General features: G+C 42.8%; 1 protein-coding gene across 5 annotated transcripts in view; it reads left to right on the top strand.

Moving 5' to 3' along the window:
* The window catches only part of KANSL3 (KAT8 regulatory NSL complex subunit 3), an 89,475-nt gene that overhangs the window by 54,245 nt on the left and 7,556 nt on the right, over positions 1 to 27,674 (top strand). For 3 of the 5 annotated variants that reach the window (XM_040345939.1, XM_040345941.1, XM_040345940.1), the window contains 10 exons: positions 1,017 to 1,217; positions 9,041 to 9,170; positions 9,445 to 9,522; positions 11,303 to 11,473; positions 15,747 to 15,816; positions 18,056 to 18,216; positions 20,161 to 20,282; positions 22,869 to 23,091; positions 25,561 to 25,682; positions 26,361 to 26,505. In XM_040345939.1, the coding sequence (XP_040201873.1) occupies positions 1,017 to 1,217; positions 9,041 to 9,170; positions 9,445 to 9,522; positions 11,303 to 11,473; positions 15,747 to 15,816; positions 18,056 to 18,216; positions 20,161 to 20,282; positions 22,869 to 23,091; positions 25,561 to 25,682; positions 26,361 to 26,505 (1,423 nt within the window). The remainder of the gene's footprint in view (positions 1 to 1,016; positions 1,218 to 9,040; positions 9,171 to 9,444; positions 9,523 to 11,302; positions 11,474 to 15,746; positions 15,817 to 18,055; positions 18,217 to 20,160; positions 20,283 to 22,868; positions 23,092 to 25,560; positions 25,683 to 26,360; positions 26,506 to 27,674) is intronic. The other 2 variants (XM_040345943.1, XM_040345944.1) reach the window with 2 other exon arrangements.

The raw sequence follows: 27,674 nt of genomic DNA, 5'->3' as shown, positions 1-27,674 counted from the left end.
CTTAAAGCGGAGTTCCACTCCAAAATGGAACTTCCACTTTTCGGATCCCCCCTCCGGTGTCACATTTGGCACCTTTCAGGGGGGAGGAGTCTGTTGAAGACAGCAGGGACCAGTGGGATCATGCAGCGCGACTCGCGCCTGCGCAGTAGGGAACCAGGAACTGAATTCCTGATTCTCTTACCGAAGATGGCGCAACCTCCACCCAAGAGCCGAGGGACTGATCGGCTTTGGGGGCCGACATCGTGGGCGCCCAGGACAGGTAAGTGTCCTTATATTAAAAGTCGGCAGCTGCACTCTTCAGTTTGAGTAAATAAATCCCCAATTGCCTATCTCAGTGGCCTGTCTACACTTCATATACAGATAATCAGAGTTTAGTGTCACTTTAAATTTAAAACTTGAACTGTATTTAGGCTCCTTATCAAGTTTGTCATAATGCTAATTTGCATGTGCCCCGAAAACAAATGCTATGGGTTATTTCTTGAAATAATCTTTAGGGGTTATTTTGGGCACTAGGTTTGCAAAATTAAATTCCACACAAAAATGGCAACAATCAAAACTCTTCCATTGAAACTTAATAGTACAAAATGTATCTACCTATTTTTAGGGGTGACAGTTTTTGCAAAACGTTGCTAGCTGCTCTGTACCTTTTGTTTTGGAGTCATAAATTTTTTGTTTCAGTGGTGTTCCTTCAAAAATATAAATGGCATTCATTTTATTGCCAGGTTCTGGTAACATGGTAAAGAGGTGCCCTGTAAATCCTATGCGAAACACTTATACACCTGTACATAATTATAACTCTGAATATTTGCACCCCTAGTGATTTTTTTTAATGGATACGCTCCATTTTATTCCTGCAGTTTTATGTAACTGAATATATACAAATAGAAGGTGATCAATATAGCTGGTGGCTTTGTGCTATTCAAATGTAAACAATTTAGGTGACCAATGTTGGCAAAGCCTCATAAATTGTATGCATATATGCTTTTATAGTTTCAGTAATTTTTCTCTTTCCACAGGACGAGATTGCTGACTTTCTCACAGGGGTCTTAAATCGGGCTGAGAGTCATTCTGGTTCTGATCCTCGTGATCTTGATGCAGAGAAGAAGAAAAAGTCCAGAGATTTCTTGAGGAGAGACCTGCCTTTAGATTTGCCAGAGCGGAGCAGCAGACCAGCTTCACCTGGTGCTCGCTTCCCTGCCTCCCCCTCTGGCTCTGAGGTGAGGAAATCAGTTAACATTATCATCTGGGCATAAATATACCAGTTATAGGACAATGGTGGAACCCAGCTTATTAAAGTTGGCTACATGTGCATGCCAATCACAGTGTTAAATTGTCTCCCATATTTTTCAAAGCCCCATATGCATGGCTCTATATACCTGTGTATGACATGGCATCTTCCTGTATGTTGTTAATACCCGAGGGAACAAAAGCCCTTTTATACTTATGCATATACAGCAACTTGCTTTTCTAATGTGGTTCATGCACATTCATATATGCATGTTTTTCTGCTTTTTACATTCATTGTGTTTGTTGTTTGTTTTTTGACATTTCTTTATCGTACATCACGGGACACAGAGGTTGAATCATTACATAATGGGTTATATCCACCATCAGGTGCTGGACACTGGTGTAATCAAGTAGACAGGACGTTTCCTCCATATATAACCCCTCCCATACTGGGAGCTCCTCCGTTTTTTCACCAGTGTCTAAGGTGTTGGTCACGAACAAGGTGTGCGAAGGAAAAGCTCTACTAAGAAGCCCTCCGGGGGTGTAAAGAGCTACGCTTTCGGATCCATCCAAGATGCCTAATAATTACGCCAAAACTGGATGGTATCCGTGCCTCGTGGGAGCCGAGGTGTTGCCTGTAATGTCTCTCTTTGGAGGACTGGGCTCTAGGGTCCAGCACTTTCGCTATAATATGCGCAAAAGTCCTGGCAGAGTCTTTTATAAGGCCCATGGAAGAGGCCTCCTTTTAAGTAGGAACCCATATCCCTGAAGGTTGGCACAACATACCCGCCGTGATGTGTGAAGATTGGTTCTGTCTGGTCTTCAGCAGACCTGCGGCGGGGATAAGATAAGCCTGGGAAAGGACCTAAGCAAGTATCTTAAGGACTTTCCTTTTGAGTGGGATGTCTTGTCTGTATCCACCATTAGAGGGAGTAAAAAGTTGAGTTTTTCACTCACCATGCTCCAAGATTAGTGTCAGCTCCTCCTCGGACAGCACACTGCTTCCTCTGCAAGCTTTGCCATGGGTAAGCTTCTCTATGTGGTTGGATTCAGGCACTCCTGGACACCTACTCAGCATGAAACTGTGATTAGTTGCATACTTTATGTAGATTGCTAAACTAGCACAGTAGTATATGCATTGTTTGTACCTCTGCTTTGGCATTGGACTATGTCTCCCTGTTAAATAATTTTGTTAAAAGTCCAACAATTCACAAAAAAAAAAAAGGATTTTTATTACAAATTACCTGTAAAATCCTTTTCTTGGAGTTACATTACAGGACACAGAGCTCCCGTTTCTCTTATTTGGGGATATTGGGACACTTGGTGCTTTGCTACAAAAACTGAGGAGCTCCCAGTATGGGAGGGGTTATATAGGGAGGAAACTTCCTGTCTAATTGATTACACCAGTGTCCAGCACCTGACGGTGCATATAACCCATTATGTAATGATTAAAACTGTGTGTCCCGTGATGTACTTCAAGAAAATGATTTTATGGGTAATCTGTAATAAAAATCCAATTTTCTTTATCGTACATCACGGGACACAGAGCGGCATATTCATTACTATATGGGTTATATGGAGTACCTTCAGGTGATGGACACTGGCAATCTCAAACAGGAAATGCCCCTCCCTATATAACCCCCTCCCATAGGATGAGTACCTCAGTTTTTACACCAGTGTCTTAGGTGTTGGTCATGGTTTAGCTTGCCTCCGCATCCTTGGGATTAGGTGAGCTAACCGGTTCTGTCCAAAGGCCTCAGCGCTAAAGTGGTCAGTAACCGGACCCCAAACCCTTGGGGTATAGCCCATAATGCTTTTCTTTTTAGAGAGCTGGACCCTGGGCCCAGAACTTAGAAACCTTTGGGGGCCTAATGTTTCTGTTGCCAGAGTGCTATATGGGCCCAGGACAGTGGATCCTTCATAGGAACCCAGGGCCTGAAGGTCTAGACAGCCCCACGGAGATGGGGGAAGATTGGGCCTCTTGCTTGGCAAAGTCCTGCGGCATGGAGCAGGTAAGTGAGGGGAAACTTGCGGAACTTGGTTCTTAGCAGGTTTTTCTGGGGGGTCACAGGGGACATGCCTAAAGTTATGCGCTGCATCTGGCAAAGTAAGTCACATATCTTAATGATAGGATGGCTCTATGTGTTGTTTCCCCATAAGAGGTGACCTCCCTGGTAGTATTGAAAAGCATTGAGTGGCTGTGTGTGTGTGTTAAAGAGAGCTGTGCTTACCTGCAAGCCTCCAGGCGATGCTGCATTGGTTCTTCCTCCTAGCCTGGATGACAGGCAAACGCTGGCCTCCTCGTGGGCTCCCTTTCCCCCACCCCCCCCCCCCCTGTCGGCGGGCGCGCGCGTCCCCGTGTTATGAGCGCAATTTCGCGCCGTTAGCTGAGGGGGGAAGGGCGGGTCAGTTGGTTTAAGGAAGGGGCGGCCCTTCCTTTTCGTTCCATCAGCTCAGTTTATGCTGGAACTGAGGAGGAAGAGACCAGAGCGGCAGCACGGGGCGCCGAGGACACACAGTGGCCAAAAAAGATATTACAGTCTTCATAAGACTGTCTTGAAGCCTAGAAATAGGCTGTTCTTTTCTATCTCAGCAGTTTTTTTTGGCAATACTACTAAGGGGGACAGAATGTTTTTTCTTTCTTGGGTTTGAAAAAAAAAAAAAAAAGAAAAAATCCATCAAAGGGAGAGAAGGCATTTTTTTTTTTTTCCCCCAAACGGGTTTTTGGGCAATAATTGTTTATAGTTCCAAACACCGATAAGTTAGCGGGCGTACCTCGGTATTGTACCATGGCATCCGGGTCAGAGGGTACAAGAGGTGGGCATTCCCCCAGAGAGTCTGAGGTCTCGGAAAAAATTATGCCGCTGCTTTCCCGAGAGGGAGCCTTGGGGCCATCGGGATCTGGGGCTGGAGCTGGCTCGGGTCAGTCCAACCCTAGGGTGTTCACGGACGAGGTATTGTCCACCTCTTTAAAGGAGATGGAAAAAAGAATGGAAAAGATGATAAACCATGGCTCTGCGGGGCAGAAAACGGAATAAATCTCCGTCGCCCGAGCGTGGACCCTCTGAGGAGGAGGTCCTTTCCGCAGGGGAATTGGAAGACCTCTTGGACAAAGACCAAGCAGGTTCGGGGATCGAGGATCCGGATACAGGGGAGTCTGGGGCAGTCTCCCAAAGGGAGAGCTGGTGGGTTCAAGCCTTAACGGACTTGGTCCATAGTGCTTTCAACTTGCCAGTACCAGATCTCCAAGTATCGACTGTTTCAGCTTTGGGCTCACTAAGGGCGCCTCAAAACAACGCAGTTTTTCCGATCCATCCTCTGCTAGAGGAAGTTTTGTTCCAAGATTGGATCAAGCCAGATAGAATCTTTTTACCACCTAAAAGATTCTCTGCCTTGTATCCTATGGAAGATAAATTTTCCAAGAGATGGGCAACCCCTTCGGTGGACGCAGCCATCTCATGTGTTAACAAGTCTTTAACATGCCCTGTAGAAAACATACAGGTGTTCAAGGATCCGGTTGATAAACGCTTGGAAGCACTACTTAAAAACTCCTTCACTACTGCAGGGGCAGTAGTGCAGCCAGCTGTGGCTGCGATTGGGGTTGCACAAGCATTATCGGATCAAACTAAGCAGATGCTTAAACTTATTCCTGCCCAGCAGGCAGAAGAATTTTCGGATGTCCCTAGGGCCATACGCTTTACGGTAGATGCGATTAAGGATTCTATCCAGCAAGCGTCACGTTTATCGTTATCCCTTATCCATATGAGAAGACTCTTATGGTTAAAGAGCTGGGAGGCCGAGCCTCCATGCAAGAAGCTCCTGGTAGGGTTCCCCTTCCATGGAGGACGACTCTTCGGAGAAGACCTGGATAAATACATTCAGACCATTTCAAGCGGCAAAAGTACTCTTTTGCCAACTAAGAAGAAGTTTCAGGGGCCTGCGTTTAAACGACAGCACTCCCCTGGGCCCTCTAATGCCAAACAGTATCGACGGCCTCCTGCAAGATCAAACTTTAACTTCAATAGCAGATCGCAGGGCCAGGCGGCCAGAGGCAAGAAGCAGTGGTTTCGCAAACCAGCAAAACCAGCCCCCAAGCCGACCTTATGAAGGGGCGCCCCCACCCACGAAGGTGGGGGGAAGGCTGCGTCTCTTTTCAGAGGTTTGGGAAGCCAGCATTCCCGACAAGTGGGTACGGTCTTCCGTGGCCACGGGCTACAAATTAGACTTCCTAAGGTTTCCTCCTCCTCATTTCCAGGAGTCAAGGATTCCAAACGATCCGGAGAAGGGAGCCGCATTAATGACGGCATTAAATCATCTACTCTCCCAGGAAGTAATAATAGAGGTACCAGTCCTAGAACAAGGGCTGGGTTTCTACTCCAACCTATTCATCGTCCCAAAGTCCAATGGAGATGTCAGGCCAATTTTGGACCTAAAGATGGTAAATGCATACCTAAAGGTCCGCTCATTTCGGATGGAATCCGTGCGGTCAGCAGCTGCCACACTCCAAAAGGACGACTTCATGGCTTCCATAGACATAAAGGATGCCTACCTTCATGTTCCAATTTATCAGCCACATCAAAGATATCTACGCTTTATGGTGGCTTCGCGTCATTTCCAGTTCGTGGCGCTTCCCTTTGGGTTGGCTACAGCCCCCCGGGTGTTCCTAGCCCCAATCCTAGCCAAGCTAAGGATCCAAGGGGTCACGATCCTAGCGTACCTGGACGACCTCCTAGTCATAGATCACTCATCTCCTGGCTTGGAACGAGCAGTGGCCCTCACGGTCCAATACCTCGAGAGGTTCGGCTGGGTCCTAAATCGAGAAAAGTCAGCATTCCAGCCCACAAGGCAGTTGGAATATCTCGGCATGAGGTTAGACACAGAACAACAAAGAGTGTTTCTACCTCTGATGAAGGTCAAAGCCATCAGAGAATTGATCCTACTGGTTCTAAGCAAAAAGGAACCAACTATTCGCCTATGTATGCGGTTACTAGGCAAGATGGTGGCCACATTCGAGGCGGTACCGTACGCCCAGAGCCACACTCGCATCCTGCAGGCAGCCATCTTGTCAGCATGGAGCAGGAGGCCACAGGCCTTGGATATCCCTTTGCCGCTCTCATCAAGAGTCCGACAAAGTCTGTGTTGGTGGTTAGACCCTCAGAATCTAGTGAAGGGGAAGTCTTTCAGCCCAGTGGCTTGGAAGATAGTAACCACAGACGCCAGCCTGACGGGCTGGGGAGCAATTTTGGATGGTTGCACTCGCCAGGGTACTTGGGCAAAGCCAGAGAGGCAGTTGCCCATCAACATCTTGGAGCTCAGAGCTGCTCGACTAGCCCTCAGGGCTTGGACGTCCAAATTGCAGGGGTTCCCGGTGAGAATTCAATCAGACAATGCCACGGCCGTGGCATACATAAATCACCAAGGGGGAACCAAGAGTCAAGCCGCTCAGAGAGAGGTGAGCTTGATTCTCCTATGGGCAGAGGCTCATGTGCCCTGCATATCGGCAATATTCATTCCAGGAGTGGACAACCTTCAGACGGACTTCTTAAGTCGCCAGACTCTGTTGCCGGGGGAATGGTCTCTACATCCACAAGTCTTTCAGACACTCTGCCAAAGATGGGGAGTGCCGGACGTGGATGTCATGGCATCGAGACTCAACAAGAAGCTAGACAGGTTCATATCCCGCTCAAGGGATCCAATGGCCTGCGGAACCGATGCGCTGGTTTGCCCTTGGCATCAGTTCAGACTTCTTTATGCGTTTCCCCCGCTCCAGTTACTACCCCGCCTGCTGCGCAGGATCAGGGTGGAGCACATACCAGTCATCCTGGTAGCTCCAGCATGGCCCAGAAGGGCATGGTATTCACTAATCCTGAAGATGGTAGTGGGAGACCCTTGGACTCTTCCTCTACGGCCAGACCTGCTATCACAAGGTCCGATCCTCCACCCTGCCTTACGGCATCTAAATTTGACGGCCTGGAGGCTGAATCCCTGATTCTCAGGGGTAGAGTTCTGTCTCAGAAAGTAATCTCTACCCTAATCAGAGCCAGGAAACCGGTCTCTAGGGTGATTTATTACAGGGTCTGGAAGGCCTATGTAGGCTGGTGTGAGTCCAAGCGATGGCTTTCTCGCAAGTATACCATCGATAGAGTCTTAAGTTTTCTCCAGCTAGGAGTGGATAAAGGACTGGCATTAAGCACAATCAAGGGACAGATTTCAGCTTTGTCAGTGTGGTTTCAGCGGCCGCTGGCCACCCACTCGCTGGTTAAGACCTTCATTCAAGGGGTCTTACGTATTAATCCTCCAGTTAAATCCCCAATTTGTCCGTGGGATTTAAATCTTGTTCTGTCAAGTTTACAGAAACAACCTTTTGAGCCGTTGGCTGAAATTCCTTTGGTTTTACTGACAAGGAAGTTGGTATTTTTGGTCGCCATAGTTTCCGCCAGAAGAGTATCGGAACTGGCAGCCTTATCCTGTAAGGAACCATATCTTATTTTACATAAGGACAAGGTCGTTCTCCGCCCTCATCCTTCCTTCCTACCAAAGGTTATATCCAGTTTTCATCTAAACCAGGATTTGGTATTACCATCCTTCTTTCCTAAACCTACTTCCAGAAAGGAAGGGTTGCTGCATACCTTGGATATTGTCAGGGCCATGAAGGCCTATCTTAAAGCTACAGAGAAGATCCGGAAAACAGATGTGTTGTTCATTTTACCGGATGGGCCCAAGAAGGGGCAGGCAGCCGCAAAATCCACCATCTCGAGGTGGATTAAACAGTTAATCACTCAGGCCTACGGCTTGAAGAGGTTGCCTCCTCCGTTATCATTAAAGGCTCATTCTACTAGGGCCATGGGCGCATCCTGGGCAGCACACCACCAGATCTCTATGGCTCAAGTTTGCAAGGCGGCAACCTGGTCTTCTGTCCACACGTTTACAAAATTCTACCAGTTGGACGTAAGAAGGAATACTGATACAGCCTTTGGGCAGGCAGTGCTGCAGGCTGCAGTTTGAGACCCTCGGATTCCGGGGGCTCCCTTTTGAGTTAAATTTAAAAATTATTTTTCTCAACTAAGTTGGATTTATTATGATTTGAGTATATCTCTAAATTAAATCCTTTTGTCTTGGAGATGTTCTCCCTCCCCTCATTGTAAGCATTGCTTTGGGACATCCCATATAGTAATGAATATGCCGCTCTGTGTCCCGTGATGTACGATAAAGAAAAAGAGATTTTTAATACAGCTTACCTGTAAAATCTTTTTCTTGGAGTACATCACGGGACACAGAGCTCCCACCCCTCTTTTGGGGACCATTTTGGGAGGCATACTGCTTGCTACAAAACTGAGGTACTCCTCCTATGGGAGGGGGTTATATAGGGAGGGGCATTTCCTGTTTGAGATTGCCAGTGTCCATCACCTGAAGGTACTCCATATAACCCATATAGTAATGAATATGCCGCTCTGTGTCCCGTGATGTACTCCAAGAAAAAGATTTTACAGGTAAGCTGTATTAAAAATCTCTTTTTTTTTGTTGGACTTTTAACAAAATTATCACTGCCATTTAGTGGGGGCTGGGCTAGGGCTAGCCACCTCCATATCACTGATCAACCCCTCGGGTGTTTTTATCCTGAGTTTTTGTTCTCAACAAAAAAGAATATAAATGCAGTCCTAGTATCCGTTTGAGTGCATTGATTTGAAGTATAGTAAATTAAAAATTCTGACGTTTTTTTTTTTATCTATTATATTATATATTATATTATATTTGACAATCTCCTCGTTCAGTGATGGATAACAGTATTTTTTTTACTTTACATTTCTTTAAGGATATGTCTAGCAGTCCTACATCCAGTCCTAAAACTAAATTAACAGCTGTACCCCATAAACCAGGACAAACAACATTACCACTGAAGACCACAATGAGACCAGGAACCACTGTAAATCCAAAAACTCAAGGTATGGGATACACTCTAAATGGTTTGTTTAGACAGGATTTTTTCCAACAAACATATTTTCTGTGTTGAGTTTTGTAAAGTGTTTTGTGCCTGGATTTCAGTAATTCTGTGCTGGGTGGATGCTCTTAGTGCTTCCTATAGGATATCCATGTTTTTCCACTCTGTTTGGCAGATCGTTTCCATTTGAGAATCCTGTTTTAGGATGACATTGGAAAATTAATTACTTGTTTTATTTTTTTCTCCTCCCTTTATGCATTGTCCATTTTGTCTTCCAGCCCAGTTTGCAGCTTTCCTGAAACAAAACATGTTGGTGAGGAAGTCTCTCCCTGCAGGTTCATCCTCTTGTGTATTTGGTGAGTCTTCTCATTTGAATACCCCCATTTTGCACAGCACAGAAAATATTACTTGGGGCATTGTTTATTCAACAGGAAACACAATGGGGGGCATTTAATTATGTGACACAGCACAGTCAATGCTAAGCAAGAGCAACAAGACAGATTTATTATAAGTATGCAACTTCGTATATAAATTCAACCCTCTGCATCTTTGGAGTAACACAGTGACAGAATAAAACTTGCTTTTGGCCACTTCTTCGTGATTATGTGACAAATCTGTCTCAGACCTCAAAACTTTCTCATTTGGCTGTACATAATAAAGGGAGCACGGGTCACAAAAAAATGATAGAAATCAGGCTGTGCTCTTTTTTTATCTGATTTGTGTTGCTAATATGTTCTCCTTCCTTAAATGGGTTGTAAAGGAAAGCATTTTTTTTTTCCCTAAATAGCTTCCTTTACCTTAGTGCAGTCCTCCTTTACTTACCTCATCCTTCGATTTTGCTTTTTAAATGTCCTCCTTATTTCTTCTGAGAAATGCTCACTTCCTGTTCTTCTCTCTGTAACTCACCACCGTAATACGAGGCTTTCTTCCTGGTGTACAGAAAGTCTCTTGAGGGGGGAGGGGGCGAGCAGGAGTGTCAGGACGTCCACTAACACACAGCTCCTTTTCTCTATCTGCAAAGTAGAAAGTGTCCCGACTTGCCTGCTTGCCCCCTCCCCCCTCAAGAGGCTTTCTCCACACCAGGGAGAAAGCCTTGCATCACGGTGGTGAGTTACAGACAGAAGAATAAGAAGTCAGCATTTCTCAGAAGAAATAAGGACATTTAATAGCAAAAATCGAAGGATGAGGTAAGTGAAGGAGGACTGCACTAAGGTAAAAGAAGCTATTTAGGGGGAATTTTTTTTCCTTTACAACCCCTTTAACCACTTTTCTACCACAGCCATTTTTTTCAGATTTTGCACATTAGGTGCCTCGCACACATCATTTTTTGTTTGCTGCGAAGCACGGGTTCAGCATTCAGCTCTTTTGCCTGCACCCTTTTAAAGTCTATGGCAGGGGTATGGGGGCTGAATGCTATAGCAATTGTAGGTCATGTTTAGGCCCCTATGGCTTCAGGAACAAATGCCCAGAATGCAGGTACCACTTGGTACAATATTCCGCCCTCTCCATCTGTAGACTGCTGTAGAATTTTTGTGTAAGGGGCCTTAAAATGCACATTTTAGGCCTAAACATTTTTTAAATACCCTAAGCGTTGTATACTTTCTGAAAGCAGAGACCCTGAAAATAAAATAGGGTTAGATGCAATAATCACATGATATTAAAACACACATTTAAGAAACAGAAATTATTAGTAAAGAACACACTTATTTTAACCCGCTGGGTTGCACAAAAAAACTGTAGTGTGTGTGCGCCTGGCTTTTAGCCAGCCAGATCTGTTCCTGCTGACTAGATGCGCCCAAGTTGACTAATCAACTTGGGTACAACCGGCCTGTTGCATTTTACATTACATTTTTGCTCGCGGCTGTTATACCTGGGGTTGCAGTAAAGAAAATCGTTCTGTCTATGGCCAGCTTTAAGTTGCCACTTTTTAAAATGACTAACTGTAATGGACATATCTAAAGCCTGAATCATTGGTTTCTGCTGTCGTGGAAGCCTTGTAAAATGTGTTCCGCCTAAAGCAGTGACTGACCTATCTAGGATCCCAAAAATTGGTTTGAATATCCCACTGTAAACAACCAAATATTATGCTTTGTGGTTAAATACTTCATTAAACTGACTATCCGCTTCTGTGCCCAGTCCCAGTATCTACAGAAACAGACGATAAGGACGACAACAGAGTTCAGCTGAAAAGACCTCCCAGCCCTGGAAACGGCTCTGGAATGAAGCCTTCCAAGCGTCCAAAAATCAAAGTGACCATCGTCTCTCATGGTGACGGAGCAGGAGGAGGCACCTCTAGCTCACAGGAAGGTCTGTTATTGTGACTAATATACTGTCTGCTGCGAACGTGCTTTTTGCCTAACTCTTGTGCTGCTTCACACACCTGTTTCCTAGTAAAAGAGGTACAGGAAATGAGGCTCCTTATCTATCCAACTGAACTGTTCTCCTGACACTGACCTGCTAGAGAATATGGGCATTGGTCCAGCAGCCTTTTGTTTTTGCTTTCATCTGCAGCCCAAGGTTTTCTGTGCTAACTGCGTTTCACCACTGAGCACACGCCATAGTAATCATGGGGACCCTAATGACTATTGCAGGAAGCACAGAACTACCTTCCCCCATCTCCCGTTATTAGATCTGAGCAGTTGATGACATTTTGGAAGCAGTCCAGCTCGGCTCAGACAGTTCAGCTGCCCCAGTTTTAAGACTGCCACAGTTTACAGATCACTAAGGTGTAATTCACTACCAGAGTTTTTGCATTTCCCCCACCATTCTGGCCATTGTGGCTCTTTCCCTTAAGTGCCTCTTGGTCTTTTCAACATTAAGCTACCGTTTCCCAGATCTACAGAGCTGCCACATGGTCATGTTCTCTCAGATGGATGTTGTGTCCTCATCTGATACAAATTTTGAGCACAAGGTCTTTCAGCTGGGTCTTTAAAGCTGCAGATGGTCCCGAACTTTCTTTTGATTTTCCTGAACCTGTAAGCATTTGTTTGCTGTGTTCTCCATCCCTCATTTGGACTGCTTTTGGGCTTACCAAAGTTTAAAGATGTCTACCCTGTTTCCCCGAAAATAAAACCTACCCCTAAAATAAGACCTAGCATACTTTTCCAGGAGGACTGCAATATAAGCCCTACCCCGAAAATAAGCCCTAGTTTAAAATCCTATAACCCACTCTATTACAGTAGTACACAATGTACAATGTGTGTGTTTCTGTAATATAAATGCAGGGAAAAGAGCTCCGGCAGGTCACAAAAGCACAGAGCGGTGCTATAATGAAGGTATTTGGCACAATTATATTACAGAAATACACACATTGTACATTATATACTACAGTAATAGAGTGGATTACAAGACTTTACAAGCATTTTAACTAAGTTCACACTGGGGATTCCTAACAGGCAGGTCGAGAGAGGGGAAGAGAAGACAGCACATTACATGGTAAGACCTACCCCAAAAATAAGCCCTGCTGTGTCTTTTGTTGCCAAAATTAACGGGCTTATTTTCGGGGAAACATGGTATGTTCCTCACTGGATGAGAAGGAGAATAGGATTTTTGTAAAATACTATTCTTGCAGTCCATGCAGGTTCCACACCTCTGTATTTATGATTTTTTTTTTTTTTGGGATACTCACTGTGATGGAAAATCATTGGCCCTCATGCACACAGGATGTATTGCAAACTTCTCCTGGAAACCCTTCTTCCTGGCAGCAGCATTTTGTCAGACCCTTGAAAACGTGTAACGAGTTTAGGCGTGTTTAATAGGTGTCAAGTACTTGGGCATTCAATTCATTGGCCAGAATAATAATGTATTCTGACTATTAAAATGAATTATCGCTCATGCGTTCGCGCCTAGCGTTAACGTGCATTTGGATGCATTTACACTAGTCAAGCGTTTTTTCTGCCAAAACACTGCTGCTCCTAGACATGGACAGTGGGTTTTTTGAAGCCTGAGTGACGCATCAGAAACAGGTATTCTTCCTTTAACATGCTTAAAGTGGAGTTCCACCCATTTTTTTATGTTTGTCTGTGCTGCATGCTCTAATCTCATAGTGTTCAGAATGGACAATTTTTATTTAATTTGTTGCTTGTAAATACCTTTATTTTGTAGTCCTTCATTACTTCCTCCTCCTTATTTGCCTAGGCTATTTGCAAGGGTTTCTGGGATAGGCATCATGTTTCCCAGTAGTCCTTGACTGAAACCTATTACATTGCTTGTGCACTGAGCATGTGCGATATATGCAAAGCTGAAATCCAGGAAGTCATACAGTCTGGCGTCATGATGCCCACACTTAAGATGGCCACGGTCTATTTCTAGATTATAAACTATTTAAATGCTGTAACAACCTAACAAAACGGACCTTAGTTTACAGACTAACTTTACTAGAATACATTAAGCTTGTGTATTATAGGGGTATTTATATTTAAAAAGTGAAATTGTGGGTGGAACTCCCCTTTAACCACTTTCGGATCACACATATACATAAGCCATGAATAAGCACTAAGTCAGTGCGAAACGTCGGTTATCCTCCTGTTTCTGTTGCTGTGATCTGGTATGTTTTTGCTGTTCGTTTAAATAAAGACAACCTGTTTGGTTTGGAGTGCGGCCATCCATCCTTCATTTTACGCCAATGTTTGCCTAGTGCACTGCCAGCACCCTTGGAATCCTACACCTGTGTATGACCCTATAGCAGACCCACCTTGAGCGGTGATTTTCCTTCTTCTACTGTGGCAGGGCAGCCCAGCTGCGCGAAACGACGTAACTGTACGTCATTTCGTGCATGAGATACTGTGGGCAGATCCCCGTTTAGACAGGGGACAACATGGAAATCTGCTGTTCCTAGTGATCATGAACAACAATCTCTGTGTTGTCCCAGTGAGGCTATCCCCCACACAGTTAACCCCTTGATTTCCCCCTAGTGTTGACCCCTTCCCTGCCAGTGTCATTTATACATTGATCAGTGCATTTTTTTTTTTAGCATTGATCACTATTGGTGTCACTGTGTTTCCCAAAAAGTGTCACTTGGGGTCATATTTGTCTGCCGCAATGTCGCAGTCCCACTAAAAAAACAATAGTCGCAACCATTACCAGTAAAAACAATAAAAAAAAAATGGAATTCTATAAATATCCCCCATTTTGTAGACGCTATGGGCCAGATTCTCAAAGGCGTTACGACGGCGCAACACCATTAGCGCCGTCGTAACACCTCATCTGGCCCCGGGTATCTATGCGACTGATTCTCAGAATCAGTTTCGCATAGGTACCCATTAGATCTGACAAGCGTAAGGCTGTTACGCTGTCAGATCTTTAAAAGTAATTTTTTTTCCCGCCGCTAGGTGTCGCATCGTCGCTTTTCCCCGTCGTCTATGCAAATGAGGTAAGTACGGCGATTCCCGAACATATGCGAGGTCGACGCAGCAAATTAACGTCGTTTGCGTAGCGTACCCGACGTGTAAGGTTGCCCCTGCTAATTAGCAGGCGCAACCAATGTTAACTATGGCCGTCGTTCCCGCGTCGAATTGAATAAAAATTACGTCGTTTGCGTAAGACGTCCGTGAATGGCGCTGGACGCCATTTACGTATACATCTAGGCAAATGACGTCGGGGCGACGTCATTTAGCGCAATGCACGTCGGGTAATTTACCCGACGGAGCATGCGCAGTACGCTCGGCGCGGGAGCGCGCCTAATTTAAATGGTGCCCGCCCCATTTGAATTGGGCGGGCTTGCGCCGAGCAATCTAACGCTACACCGCCGCAAGTTTACAGGTAAGTGTTCTGAGAATCAGGATGTAAACCTGTAGACCTGCGGCGGTGTAACGTAGAGCTCATATATTACGCTGCCCAGGAGCAGCGCGAATGTATGAGAATCTGGGCCTATGACTTTTGTGCAAACCAATCAATGCACGCTTATTGCGATTTATTTTCTTAACAAAAATATGTCGATGAATATAAATTGGCCTAAACTAATGAATACATTTTTGTTTCTTTATAAAAAAAAAAAATTGGGATATGTATTTTAGCAGAAAGTAAAAAATATATATATTTTTTAAATTGTCAGTATTTTTTTGTTTATAGCACAAAAATAAAACCTGCAGAGGTGATCAAATACCAGAAAAATAAAGCTCTATTTGTGGGGGGAAAAAAAGGACATCAAGTTTGTTTGGGTACAGTGTCGCACGACCGTGCAATTGTCAGTTAAATCGACACAGTGCTGTATTGCAAAAAATGGTCTGAGTGAGTAACTTGTATAGCGCTACAAATGCGAACTAAATCGCCTCAAGGTGCTGTCTGGTCATTAAGGGAGTAGATCCTTCCAGGGCTGGAGTGGTTAAAAATCTTCCCATAGTACTTGGCTGTGCATTGGAATGTGTTATATTTTTTTCCTCTTCTGATTGGGTTAAATCCATAAGCTGTATTCTGCAATACAGTCAGTGGGAATGTGCACTTGCAACTGGCTTTTTTTATTTTATTGGAAAAAAAGATATTGTCAAAGTAAGTTAAAATAATGCTAATATTGAAGATGTAAATGTATGTCATAACATCACTGTGTAAGATGTAATTGATTTCTTTTTTTTTTTTTATGCAGCCTCAAAGTCTTCATCTTCACCAGTGATTGGCCAGTCTAAAGAGATCTCCAGTCTGCTTACTTCATCTAAGTAGGTTTTGTGCGTCTACCTCGTCATTAGTGTTAACTCAAATGTTGCCTGTCATTATAATTAGTAAAGGATGTTTTTATAGACATCGTAATTCAACTGCCATTCTCAATGTCAGTCATAAAGGTTTTTTTTTTAATGTGATGAAACCTTTGCAGCTGTTGCTCTGGGTATTTTAATGTTTGTCTCTGGGTCATCACTGCCTTTGTAAAATATTGAATATTATTAATTCTTCCACCTTTACACCAAAAATTAAAAAATTTCAAACACCCTCCCCAACTCCTCTGGTCTCAACTGTGTTTATCTGCTGTGCCAATAACCTTCCACTTCCCTTGTGTACCGATGTACCTATCCATACGCTTTCAAACTCTGTACACAGCCACAGAGGCTGTGCCGCAGCATAATGGCTTAAAGCAGAGCTACAAGTGAAAGTACCGCTCATCCTCATTAGCATAATGGTGCATACAACCGACCGTTTTTCATGACGAGAAAATGCAATTTTTAAAATTGGTCGTGAAAAACGGTCGTGTGTATGCTCCAGAGCATTTTTCTCGATGAGAAAAATGGGCGTTAAAATTTTTTTAACCTGATTTTTTTTTTTTTCCTCGTCGTTTTTCACGTTGTTCTTTTTCACGTCGTGAAAAACGGTCATGTGTACGCTTTAACGAGGGGCAAAAAGTGCGCATGCTCAGAAGCAAGTTGCGAGACGGTAAAACTAGCGTTCGTAATGGAGATGGCACATTCGTCACGCTGTAACACAGGGTTTGACAAATTTGCTTGGAATCTAGGAGCCAGCTAAAAAAGTTAGGAGCCAGAAAACGCACCCCGTCCCGCCAAGCTTGCGCGCAGAAGCGAACACATACGCATATGTAAACTGTATTCAAACCACACATGTGAGGTATCGCCCCGATCGTTGGAGCGAGAGCAATAATTATAGCTCTAGACCTCCTCTAACTCAAAACATGCAACCTGTAGAATTTTTTAAACGTCGCCTATGGAGAATTTAAAGGGTAAAAGTTTGTCGGCATTCCGCGAGCGGACGCAATTTTAAAGCGTGACATGTTGGGTATCAATTTACTCGGTGTAACATTATCTTTCACAATATAAAAAAAAAATTGGGATAACTTTACTGTTTTATTTTTTAATAAAAAAAAGTGTATTTATTCCCCAAAAAAGTGCGCTTGTAAGACCACTGCGCAAATACGGTGTGACAGAAAGTATTGCAACAATCGCCATTTTATTCTCTAGGGTGTTAGAATAAAAAATATATTTTTTTTTGCGTTTTTTTTTCGGGACTGCGACATTATAGCAGACACATCGGACACTTTTGACACATTTTTGGGACCATTCACATTTATACAGTGAACAGTGCTATACATATGCATTGATTACTGTATAAATGTCACTGGCAGGGAAGGGGTTAACCACTAGGGGGCGGGGAAGGGGTTAAATGTGTATCCTGGATGTGTTCTAACTGTGGGGGGAGGGGGGTGACTGGGGGAGGTGACCGATCTGTGTCCCTATGTACAAGAGACACAGATCGGTCTCCTCTTGACAGGACGTGGAGCTCTGTGTTTACACACAGAGCTCCACGTCCCTGCACAGTTACTGGGCAATCACGCGCACTGTGTTCCCAGTGACTCGACTGGTGCGCTCACGCGCGCCAGAGGCTTTATATGACAGGACGTCATATGACGTCCTGTCGGAACAATAGAGCATTCCGCCAGCCATCATTTGACGGCGGGCAGATGTTAAGCGGTTAAAAAATAAGACGACAGTAAAGTTAGCCCAATTTGTTTTTGTATTGTGAAAGATAATTTTACGCCAAGTAAATTGATACCCAACATGTCACGCTTCAAAATTGCGTCCGCTTGTGGAATTGGGACAAATTTTTACCCTTTAAAATGTCCATAGGTGATGGTTAAAAAATTCTACAGGTTGCATGTTTTGCGTTAGAGAGGGAGGTCTAGGGCTAGAATTATTGCTCTAGCTCTACCAATCTGGTCATCTGTGAATAACTCATTAAACTTGTTTAGTTTTTTAAATACTCTCTGCTTCAAGCCATCTTGTAACAAAAATGCAGCAAAATGAATGTCACGAAGTCTCTGTCTATTTGCTGCTTCTGGATCATGCCCACAGATGATGTTTAAGCTTATTTTTTTAGTAAAGGTTCTTTGTCTTTGCTAGCTGTTCTGTTAGACCCTTTGAACAAGTCTATTTTTTATTTAATAACATTTTATAATTATGTTCACAGACTAGCTTCTGAAAATGCCTCATCAAGCTCAGCTGTTTCAGGTCTGATCCCCAGCGCATCAACCCCTAGTGCTTTCCACTCCATCCAAAGCCGGCTGGTATCCAGCATTTCCCCTGGAGTGCAGAACCAACAGTCTAGTACACTGTCAGGTAAAATTCGTTTGACTCCTAATAATTTATCTGTAGTATCAAGTAGCTAATATTAAGGGGATTTTAATTTTCAATTTGTTGCACTGCCTTTTTTGTCTATTATCTTCTCACAAGCCTCCGTGCACCTAGAGTATCTGGGTCTAATTCTAGATAAGTGACCATTTTCTTCTTACATTTTCCTTTGTAGTATTCTTTATGATATTAAATAAGGACAGTCTCAGTTCTAGTCTCTTTAGAAAGCAGAATGCACCCTGTGTTAAATATTACTTTGTAAAATAAAGATTTAGGATACTTGCACATGGTAAAGTATGTTTCAACATGTTTGGACACTTTCAGTTCATTTTGTTTACACACAAATAAAATAAATTTAATCTCCCAGAATGCAATTTCCGACCTCTTCAAATTAACATTTTGCCCACGTAAGCAAGGAAAATGTTTGCTGGGAACACAGATTTCTGTATGGCCTTAAACGGGTTGTAAAGGTAAAAAATGTTTTCCTAAATAGCTTCCTTTACCTTAGTGCAGTCCTCCTTCACTTACCTCATCCTTCCATTTTGCTTTTAAATGTCCTTATTTCTTCTGAGAAATCCTCACTTCCTGTTCTTCTGTCTGTAACTACACACAGTAATGCAAGGCTTTCTCCCTGGTGTGGAGTGTCCTGCTCGCCCCCTCCCCTGGACAACAGGAGAGTCAGGACTCTCTTCTTTGCAGATAGAAAAAGGAGCTGTGTGTTACTGGGCGTCCTGACTCTCCTGTTGTCCAAGTGAGGGGGCGAGCATGACACTCCACACCAGGGAGAAAGCCTTGCATTAATCTGTGTGGAGTTACAGACAGAAGAACAGGAAGTGAGGATTTCTCAGAAGAAATAAGGACATTTAAAAGCAAAATGGAAGGATGAGGTAAGTGAAGAAGGACTGCACTAACGTAAAGGAAGCTATTTAGGGGAAAAAATTTACCTTTACAACCCCTTTTAGCCAGGGGTAGTCAACCTTAAAAAGGTGGAGATCTACCTGAACAACATGGGAATTTTGGAATTTGAACCTCTAATCGCCTTGCTACCATGTAGCAAACGCATGCATTTTTTTGGCAATCATGAGTTTAAATCAGGTGGTGAGGAGGCAACTTATCACCTCCTCACGTTTAAATTTTGTGGTCATGAGTCAACATATCGCCTCCTCAGCACCCGTCAAACACACTCGGATCGCTTTTAATTTGTGCAGTTGTGAATGAACCTATACTATTCTGAGGCCCCTATAAGTTTGCTTTCACACTGATGTGCTGCGGTTTACCCACACTGCTGGTGCAGTGCAGTGTATCTTCAAATTTCCAGGGTTTTCTGCACTTTGCTATAGACTTCTATTATATACTGCAGGTGTGGTTAATTTTCTGAAAGTGCACCAAAACTCCTGCATTCAGGAGTTTTGGTGCGCATTCAAAAAGTGCACAAAACCTTCAGGATATAATAGAAGTCTATGGTAAAGCGCAGCTAACCCAGGAAATTTGCAGTTGCACTGCACCCTTGGTGTGGGTAAACCGCAGCTCATCAGTGTGGAAGCAGCCCTATACTATAATGCCCAGTGTATTGCTTCACACTGACCTGAAGATCCTTTCTTTTCCTGCTGCTGGCTCAACTCTAGTGTAGTGAGCCAGCACTACAGAGGAGGCATCGTCTTGTGTGGTTCTTCATACCTACTACAGTCCAACTTTACAAGCAGTCCTGCATTGCACTTTTGTTTAATGCTCTGGAATGATGGGTCAGCAAACCCAGGCCATGATCAACCAGTCACCTGTCCGCGATCTACTGGTTGCTGACCCCCACCTTGGGCAGCACTGTGCAAGAAGCCATAATCTATAAAAGCACAGGAAAGTTGATCCCAAAATATTATAGCTTTTCTTTAATACTTACACTTTTCTGCTAATGCTTACATGCTTTGTTGATTGCAGGAACAAACCCTGGAGCCTCAGCCAGCAGTCTCCTTCAAGGATTAAGTTTTAGCTTACAGGATATAGGAAGTAAATCTGGTACTCTTCCTAGCACCAGTGCCAGCTCTGGATCCACTACTCAGGTACTTCACTGTTAACAAAACCCATAACAGAGGCCTCTGGCAACGGTGTTGCAAATTTAATCGATATATGTATATTCATTAAAGGGGTTGTAAAGGATTTTTTTTCCCCCTAAATAGCTTCCTTTACCTTAGTGCATTCCTCCTTCACTTACCTCATCCTTCGATTTTGCTTTTAAATGTCCTTATTTCTTCTGAGAATTCCTCACTCCCTGTTCTTCTGTCTGTAAGTCACCACCGTAATGCGAGGCTTTATTCCTGGTGTGGAGAAAGCCTCTTGAGGGGGGAGGGGGCGAGCAGGCAAGTCAGGACTTTGCAGATAGAGAAAGGAGCTGTGTGTTAGTGGGCGTCCTGACACTCCTGCTCGCCCCCTCAAGAGGCTTTCTGCACACCAGGAAGAAAGCCTTGCATTACGGTGGTGAGTTACAGACCGAAGAACAGGCAGTGAGCATTTCTCAGAACAAATAAGGATGAGGTAAGTGAAGGAGGACTGCACCTAAGGTAAAGGAAGCTATTTAGGGAAACATAAATTCCTTTACCACCCCTTTAAAGCACTCAGTGTTGCATATTTATAAGCTATAATGAAATATACTGATCATATACAGTGAAACCTCAGATTGCGAGTAACGCGGTTAACGAGCGTTTCGCAATATGAGCATGTTTTTTTTAAATCCTGGCTCGGTTTGCAAGTATTGTCTCGCAAAATGAGCAGGAATCAAGCCACAGCGGGGTGCAGTATTTGGTCAGAGTTGCAGGGGCAACGGAGCCGTTTGGAAATACTCGGAAAAATACTCGGAAAAACTTGGAAATACTCTGTTCCCGAACCTTTCTGAGTATTTCCAAGGCTCCCCAGGACATAATCCCCCATCACCCCCCCACCTCTGGCCACATGAGGTATTGCATGCCATAGAAGTCAATCCGGAACAAATTATTTTCATTTCCATTGACTTCTGTGGGGGGGAACTTGCTTTGATATGTGAGTGCTTTGGATTACGAGCATTCTCCTGTAACGGATTATGCTTATAATCCAAGTTTCCACTGTATTGTGTTTAGGATCCATTTATGCTTGAACAAATGGACCACAAACTGAATAGAATTAGTTGGCACTGTTTATGTGGTTCACTGCAGACTGCTGAATGCTCACATGTTGGTGTATATAAGAAGGTTATTGTCCGTTTACAAGGATGTAAAGGGCATCTCCACTTTTGTGGGGGGAAAAATTTTTCAATAATATAGCGTATACAATAAAGTCATATTGTAATTAAATGTTGTTAAAAATGACCTTTCCTTTTCAGTCTGCAGAGCTGTAATTTTCAATAAATGCAATACAATATGGCTGCCTGGAGGTGTTCTGTACACAGATGGTTTACACAACACCCCCAGATATGTCATTTTATGCTTAAGTGATTGGCTTACTGATCTTCCCAGAAGTCTGCACTAAGATACAAATCAGATTTTCAGCATCCCCTGCAATTCCATTTTTGGTAAAATACTCCCAAAGGGAAATCGCATCTAAAGGGATGCAGATCCTGCAACTTTGCTCATTAGAGCCCTGCAGATGCAGCTGCTGACTGATCATTATAAAACCGCTTCTATACAAATTCACTCTGAACATGGACACTAGAGCTGCACGATTAATCGTCAAGAATCGTTATCGCATCTTTTTCCATTGCAATTCTTGACACAGGGTTTCATGATCTTTGACATGAAAATAATTTTCTCTCTGCACTTTGGTATGCAAAGAATTTCCTGTCTGCTCTCAGCCAAAAGTCAAAGTCTGGGCAATCTGCCAAGTCTGGGCAGCCTGCCAAGTTTTGAAAACATTTTTTATCAGTGGAAAGTTAAGTCTAAACATTGAATCACATTGACTTGTACATCAAAGTAATAAACTTCTATATGTAAATTAGGAACGTTTAACCACTTAAACACCAAACCTTTTTCTGACAGCTCTTTTCAAGTTAAAATCATTATTTTTTTTGCTAGAAAATTACTTGGAACCCCCAAACATTATATCATTTTTTAGTAGAGACCCTAGAGAATAAAATGGCGGTTGCTGCAATATTTTATGTTGCACTGTATTTGCGCAGCAGTCTTTTTTAAATGCATTTTTTTTGGGAAAAAATTACTTTAATGAATTAAAAAAAAACTAGCCAGTAAAGTTAGCCCATTTTTTTTTTTATAAATGTAAAAGTATTTAAGGCCGTGAGAATCGTGATCTTCATTCTAAGCAAAAAAATTGTGATTCTCATTTTGGCCAGAATCGTGCAGCTCTAATGGACACTAAGCTATTTCTTCAGAATAACACAAGGTAGAAATCTGCAAGAAAGTTTGTTGGAATCCTCGCAATGAACATGGATTACCCAGAGGGGAATTTGTTTTTTCTCAACAAAGGTGGAGTGATTCTTTAAAATTTCTGTTAATGATTGCCACCCAATACAGTCTACTTTGCAGAGTAAAGCATTAGTGAAAGTTAAAGTGCAAGGCAACTTACAGCATTACATGAGTGTTAAATATAACTTGTTTTGTATCTATTGATGTTTATATTTGTATTAATAAAAAGGAATTTTGATGATGTATTTTTCTTCATAGACAATGGCAGTTAAAGCCCCTGCTCCTCTTCAAAGCTTGGGCACGATAACCACAGCAACTGGGACAATCCTTCGAACCATCCCTGTAGTGACTGCTTCTTCATCTCTTGTGGCATCAGCTGGTGGCAAACCCACTGCTATTCATCAGCTACTCACAAATGGTGGCCTGGCAAAACTGGCTAGTAGTATTCCTGGCTTGGCACAGTTATCCAGCCCAACTACAGGTATCTCAGTTGCTCAGCTGCTGTAATTAGCCCCCAGCTCACTGTAATGCATGCAGTTAATTCTACATTAAAGTTGACATTTAGCTAAAAGAAAGAAAAAAATCCAAAAATCTTTAGTCACATCGCTTACCTGTAATGAAGGATGTCCCTGATAGACAATTTGAACTGCTGAAGACCCAACGCTGTTTACCATGGCAGTGCTGGAATTTCAGAGAAAATAAGAGAACAGGCATCCCTGCAGTTAAGACTTCTGCCGGATCATTCTGCCTGCACAAAGTTGGCCATGCTTCATTACAAATAAGTGATGTGACTAAAGTTGTAGCGATGTCTGTCTTTTTATTTTAGCTAAACGTCGGCTTAAAAAAATAATTAAGAATATCCTAAGGGGTGTGTTCGCATAAAGCAGATTGACCGTTAACCCTCTCTATACTTAAACCCCACTGAAACTAACTGAATTAACCACTTCCTGCCCAGCCTATAGCAAAATGATGACCAGGCGGTGCTTTAGTTATCCTGACTGGGCATCATATGACGTCCTCTCGGGATGCACAATCCGTCACCGGCCGTGTCTGTGATGACCATTCCGAATACCGGCTCGTTGCTGGTAGCGTGTGATCGCCGTGACGAATCACAGCAGGTCATATGACAGTTGTACACAATAGATGGCTACCTTTCAAGCCATCCAATGTGCAGAAATGTGTTGCTAGCTGTGATTGGTCAATTTGATCACATGGTACAGACAGGGCCAATCACAGCCCATTTGTACCATGTGATTAGCTTTGAACAATCACAACAGACTGAATGAATTGGTAAAATGCTTGCTTATAGCAATGTAATGCATTGCTATAGGCAAAAATAATGTGTGTTAAAAAAAAAAAAATCTTGATCACTTCCCGAATAATACTAAAGTCAGTGTGTTAAAAACATAGAGAAAAATAAAAATGTAGTAATAAAATATATATATATATATATTAAAAATTCTGCCATTTTAGGGCCTCAAGAAATGAGATTTGTTAGTACATCAGGATTGATCAATTTAGCAATTTTCAGATATACCCCATAGTTTGTGGACTGTATAATTTTCCTACAGACTAAATAATATACACTATATAAGAAAACAGTGCAGCGCAAGACCAAAATTAATTTAATAAGTGAAAATCAATAAAGTCCAAAAGGATTGAAGATCCAATCAGGCACTTCCTAGGATTCTTCACCAAGTGAAATTGAGCACACCAAACTTATGAGTGATCCCTCCAGTGAAAGATGGGTACTCTCACCTCAGCAATAGACCACTGTGTTACCAGATAGGCAGGTATGTCAACAAAGCAGGCCAAGGAGCAAGATGGTAATTCAATTTCTCATATGTCAGCCATACACATTGATCCGGACATGAAAAAATAAATCACAAATCTAAGAGCTTCCGCTGGACAAGGATAATTTAATACTGTATAAAAGAGCACAGGCTACTCACATTTAGCCAAAGAACATCAGGCATTTAAAATACAACCAGGGCATCGAATCTCAAGGTCGGATGGTTAGGCTCTCAAACGGCAGCGAGCGACATAAAATTTCAGGCTCCTATCCTCCGGACGCGTTGCGTTGTTGCAACTTCCTCAGCGGGGCTGATAACTCATAAGTTTGGTGTGCTCAATTTCACTTGGTGAAGAATCCTAGGAAGTGCCTGATTGGATCTTCAATCCTTTTGGACTTTATTGATTTTCACTTATTAATTAATTTTGGTCTTGCGTTGCACTGTTTTCTTATATACTGTACTATTTTGGATTTTGTAAATGTCCTTTGGTGTCCAGCTAGCATACTGGTGAATTTAAACTAGATGTTTTTTCACACTTATCAAACACATTTATTATTAACATAATAATATTTTACACTATTTTATGGTCTTTTTTATTTTTTGCGCTGATTGCACCCCTGTTTTTCAAATAATATACATAGATTTGGGTTATTTTTATCAAAGAAATGTAGCAGAATACAATTTGGTCTAAATTTATGAGGAATATTTATTTATTTATTTGCAAAATTGTATAACAGAGACAAAGAAAAACATTTTTTTTTCATAATTTCATAATATTGGAGGTACTCGATGCATACTATCACATTATGCAGTTGCTTTTTTTTTTTTTTTTCTTTCTTTTTTTTTTTTTAAACTGCCAGGGTTTACTACCACTTTAAATACCACCAGCTTTATTTGTGTGAACTAAATGATAACATTTTTATTTGGGTACTGTGTTGCATAATCATGCAATTGTCGTTCAAAGTGCGACAGCGCTGAAAGCTGAAAATTGGTCTGGGCAGGAGGGTAAAAGTGCCCAGTATTGAAATGGTTAAAACAAAAATTCTTAGTTTACACCTAGTGACTTTTTTAGGCCAGCTACAAGTAACCCAGCTAATAGTGGCGTCTGAAACTGCCATACTCTTCATCATATTTAACATGTCCTTTTTTCTGTATAGGCTTGAAGGCACCTACCACCATTACGGTTACTCTACGTGGCCAGCCCAGCCGTGTCACCACACTGAGTCAGGCCAGTATAGGAGCAGGGACCCATGCCAAACAGGATGATGTCTCTCAACAGGTATGAAACCCCCACATATGTCTAAGATCTCCATACTGCTTACCTTATGCTTTTATAAAAAGGGTAAATGTGTGTGAATGAACCTTGCCTGGTTCAGCTTCCTTATTGTTTGATGTTTGAGGGTGATGGGAACCATTTTAAAATGCTGTGTATCCTTTTAGATTCTGTACTCCAAAACCGGAAAATGCTTAAAATTCCTAAGTGTAACAAGATATTTTCTTATTTGTAAAGGAAGCCTTTGTAACATGAAGTTGTTGAAATAAGCTCCCCAAAATCTGGAATAATCAGATTTTTTTGCACATTGCTACTCTTCCCTTGAAATTGTGTGCCCTGGTATACACAACCATGTTCCTGGGGGGGTCAGAGGGTCATATTTGTTAACCAGTTGTGTTTGGTTCACTTTTTATTTACGGCTGCTTTATGTCTCTTGTACCTGTCTGATGAATTAATGAAACGACACTGGCCAACGTACGTTTCATCTATATACTTTGCTTGTTTTTATTAGTTGTGTGTTGCTTAGCAAGGCGTTCTGTAGCTGAAACTTGTGAGGTAATATAAGGAAAGGAAATTCATATGAGCATGTTCTGCTGTACATGTCTAGATGTATATTTTCCTGGGAAGACATGTATACTATGCATGAACTGGTCTCTGACCTTGTGTCTCTGCTGTGATCTTCAGGCCTCAGACTCCTCTTCCATCATGGTCTCTGCTAGTAAAGTCCTCCCCCCTACTGTGGCAGAACAGTGCAAGGTAGCAACAGCCAGCGACAGGACTCCGGGAGAGAAGTCCTTATCCATAGTGCGTGCGGTAACCCCTCCAGCAGGTGAGAAGCCCAGTTTTTCTCCTGCTATAATCAATTGAGGTGATTTGAGATAGTGAAGTGAGGATTGATAATTATTAGGTCTGAACCTGAAATCCCAGCCACATAAATCTCAACATGTAGCCACTGGGATCTGTTAGATGTGTTTGTTGCCAATTCAGACAGCATATTTACTGAATGACTGCTGGAATCCTCCTCCTTTTAAGAAAACCGAAGCGATCATTTTAAATTGAATGTAGCATGTTTATAGGTTGCTGTGAAATGAGTTGTACGTTTGGGAAACACGGACTCTTTGCTTTCTCGATTTATTTTAAATCTACCCCCAACATGTAGGGTTAGAAGCATGTGGACGAACCGCAGTGTTTTTTGCCTTTTAGTTTACCATCAGAGTATGCACAGAATGCAGGTACTTTGTGATCCATTAGGAAATAGCAACTTCACTGTAGCATGAGGGGGTTGTGCTCACTAAGACCGTAAACTTTTACTGAAGAAGTAGTGACTACTGAATTGGAGCAACATTCTTGGAAACATATGACCTATACTATACATGACCTTTACTGTAATTGCTTATGTATGAAGAACAGATACTATCACATGTCATTTAAACAGACACCTAAGTTTCCTGGATGATCACTTATAGTATAGCAATGTCTACATGTAGATATTTCAAGCATCTAAACATTGTAAACTGAGGAGTAAACTTTGAGATGCAAACAGAGAACATCCATCCAAACATCGCAGTACTGCATCTGTCCTCTCCAGTCCCTTAATTAGCGATGCAGTGATGCTAGAAAGCACTTGGACCCCTTTCACACTGAGGAGTACTTTAGGCGATTTTGGGCTAAAATAGCACCTGTACTGCGCCTGAAAAACGCCTCCCCTGCAGTCCCAGTGTGAAAGCCAAAGTGCTACACTGGCGCATTTAATCCTTTATTCGGCCGCTAGTGGGGGTTAAAAGCACCCCCTATTGGCCGAATAGCACTGTTAAAACTACTGTAAAGCGCAGCTAAAACTAGCAGCGTTTTACCGTCCGCACGCCCCAGTGCAAAAGCAGCCTCAGTGTAAATACTCCAAGGCCTAGTACACACGAGAGGATTTATCCGCGGATACGGTCCAGCGGACCGTTTCCGCGGATAAATCCTCTCGAGGATTTCCGAGGATTTTGATCCGAT

The sequence above is a fragment of the Rana temporaria genome, chromosome 3 (genome assembly GCF_905171775.1).
Source record: "Rana temporaria chromosome 3, aRanTem1.1, whole genome shotgun sequence".
Lineage (NCBI taxonomy): Eukaryota > Metazoa > Chordata > Amphibia > Anura > Ranidae > Rana > Rana temporaria.
This window is presented reverse-complemented; position numbering and strand designations above follow the sequence as displayed.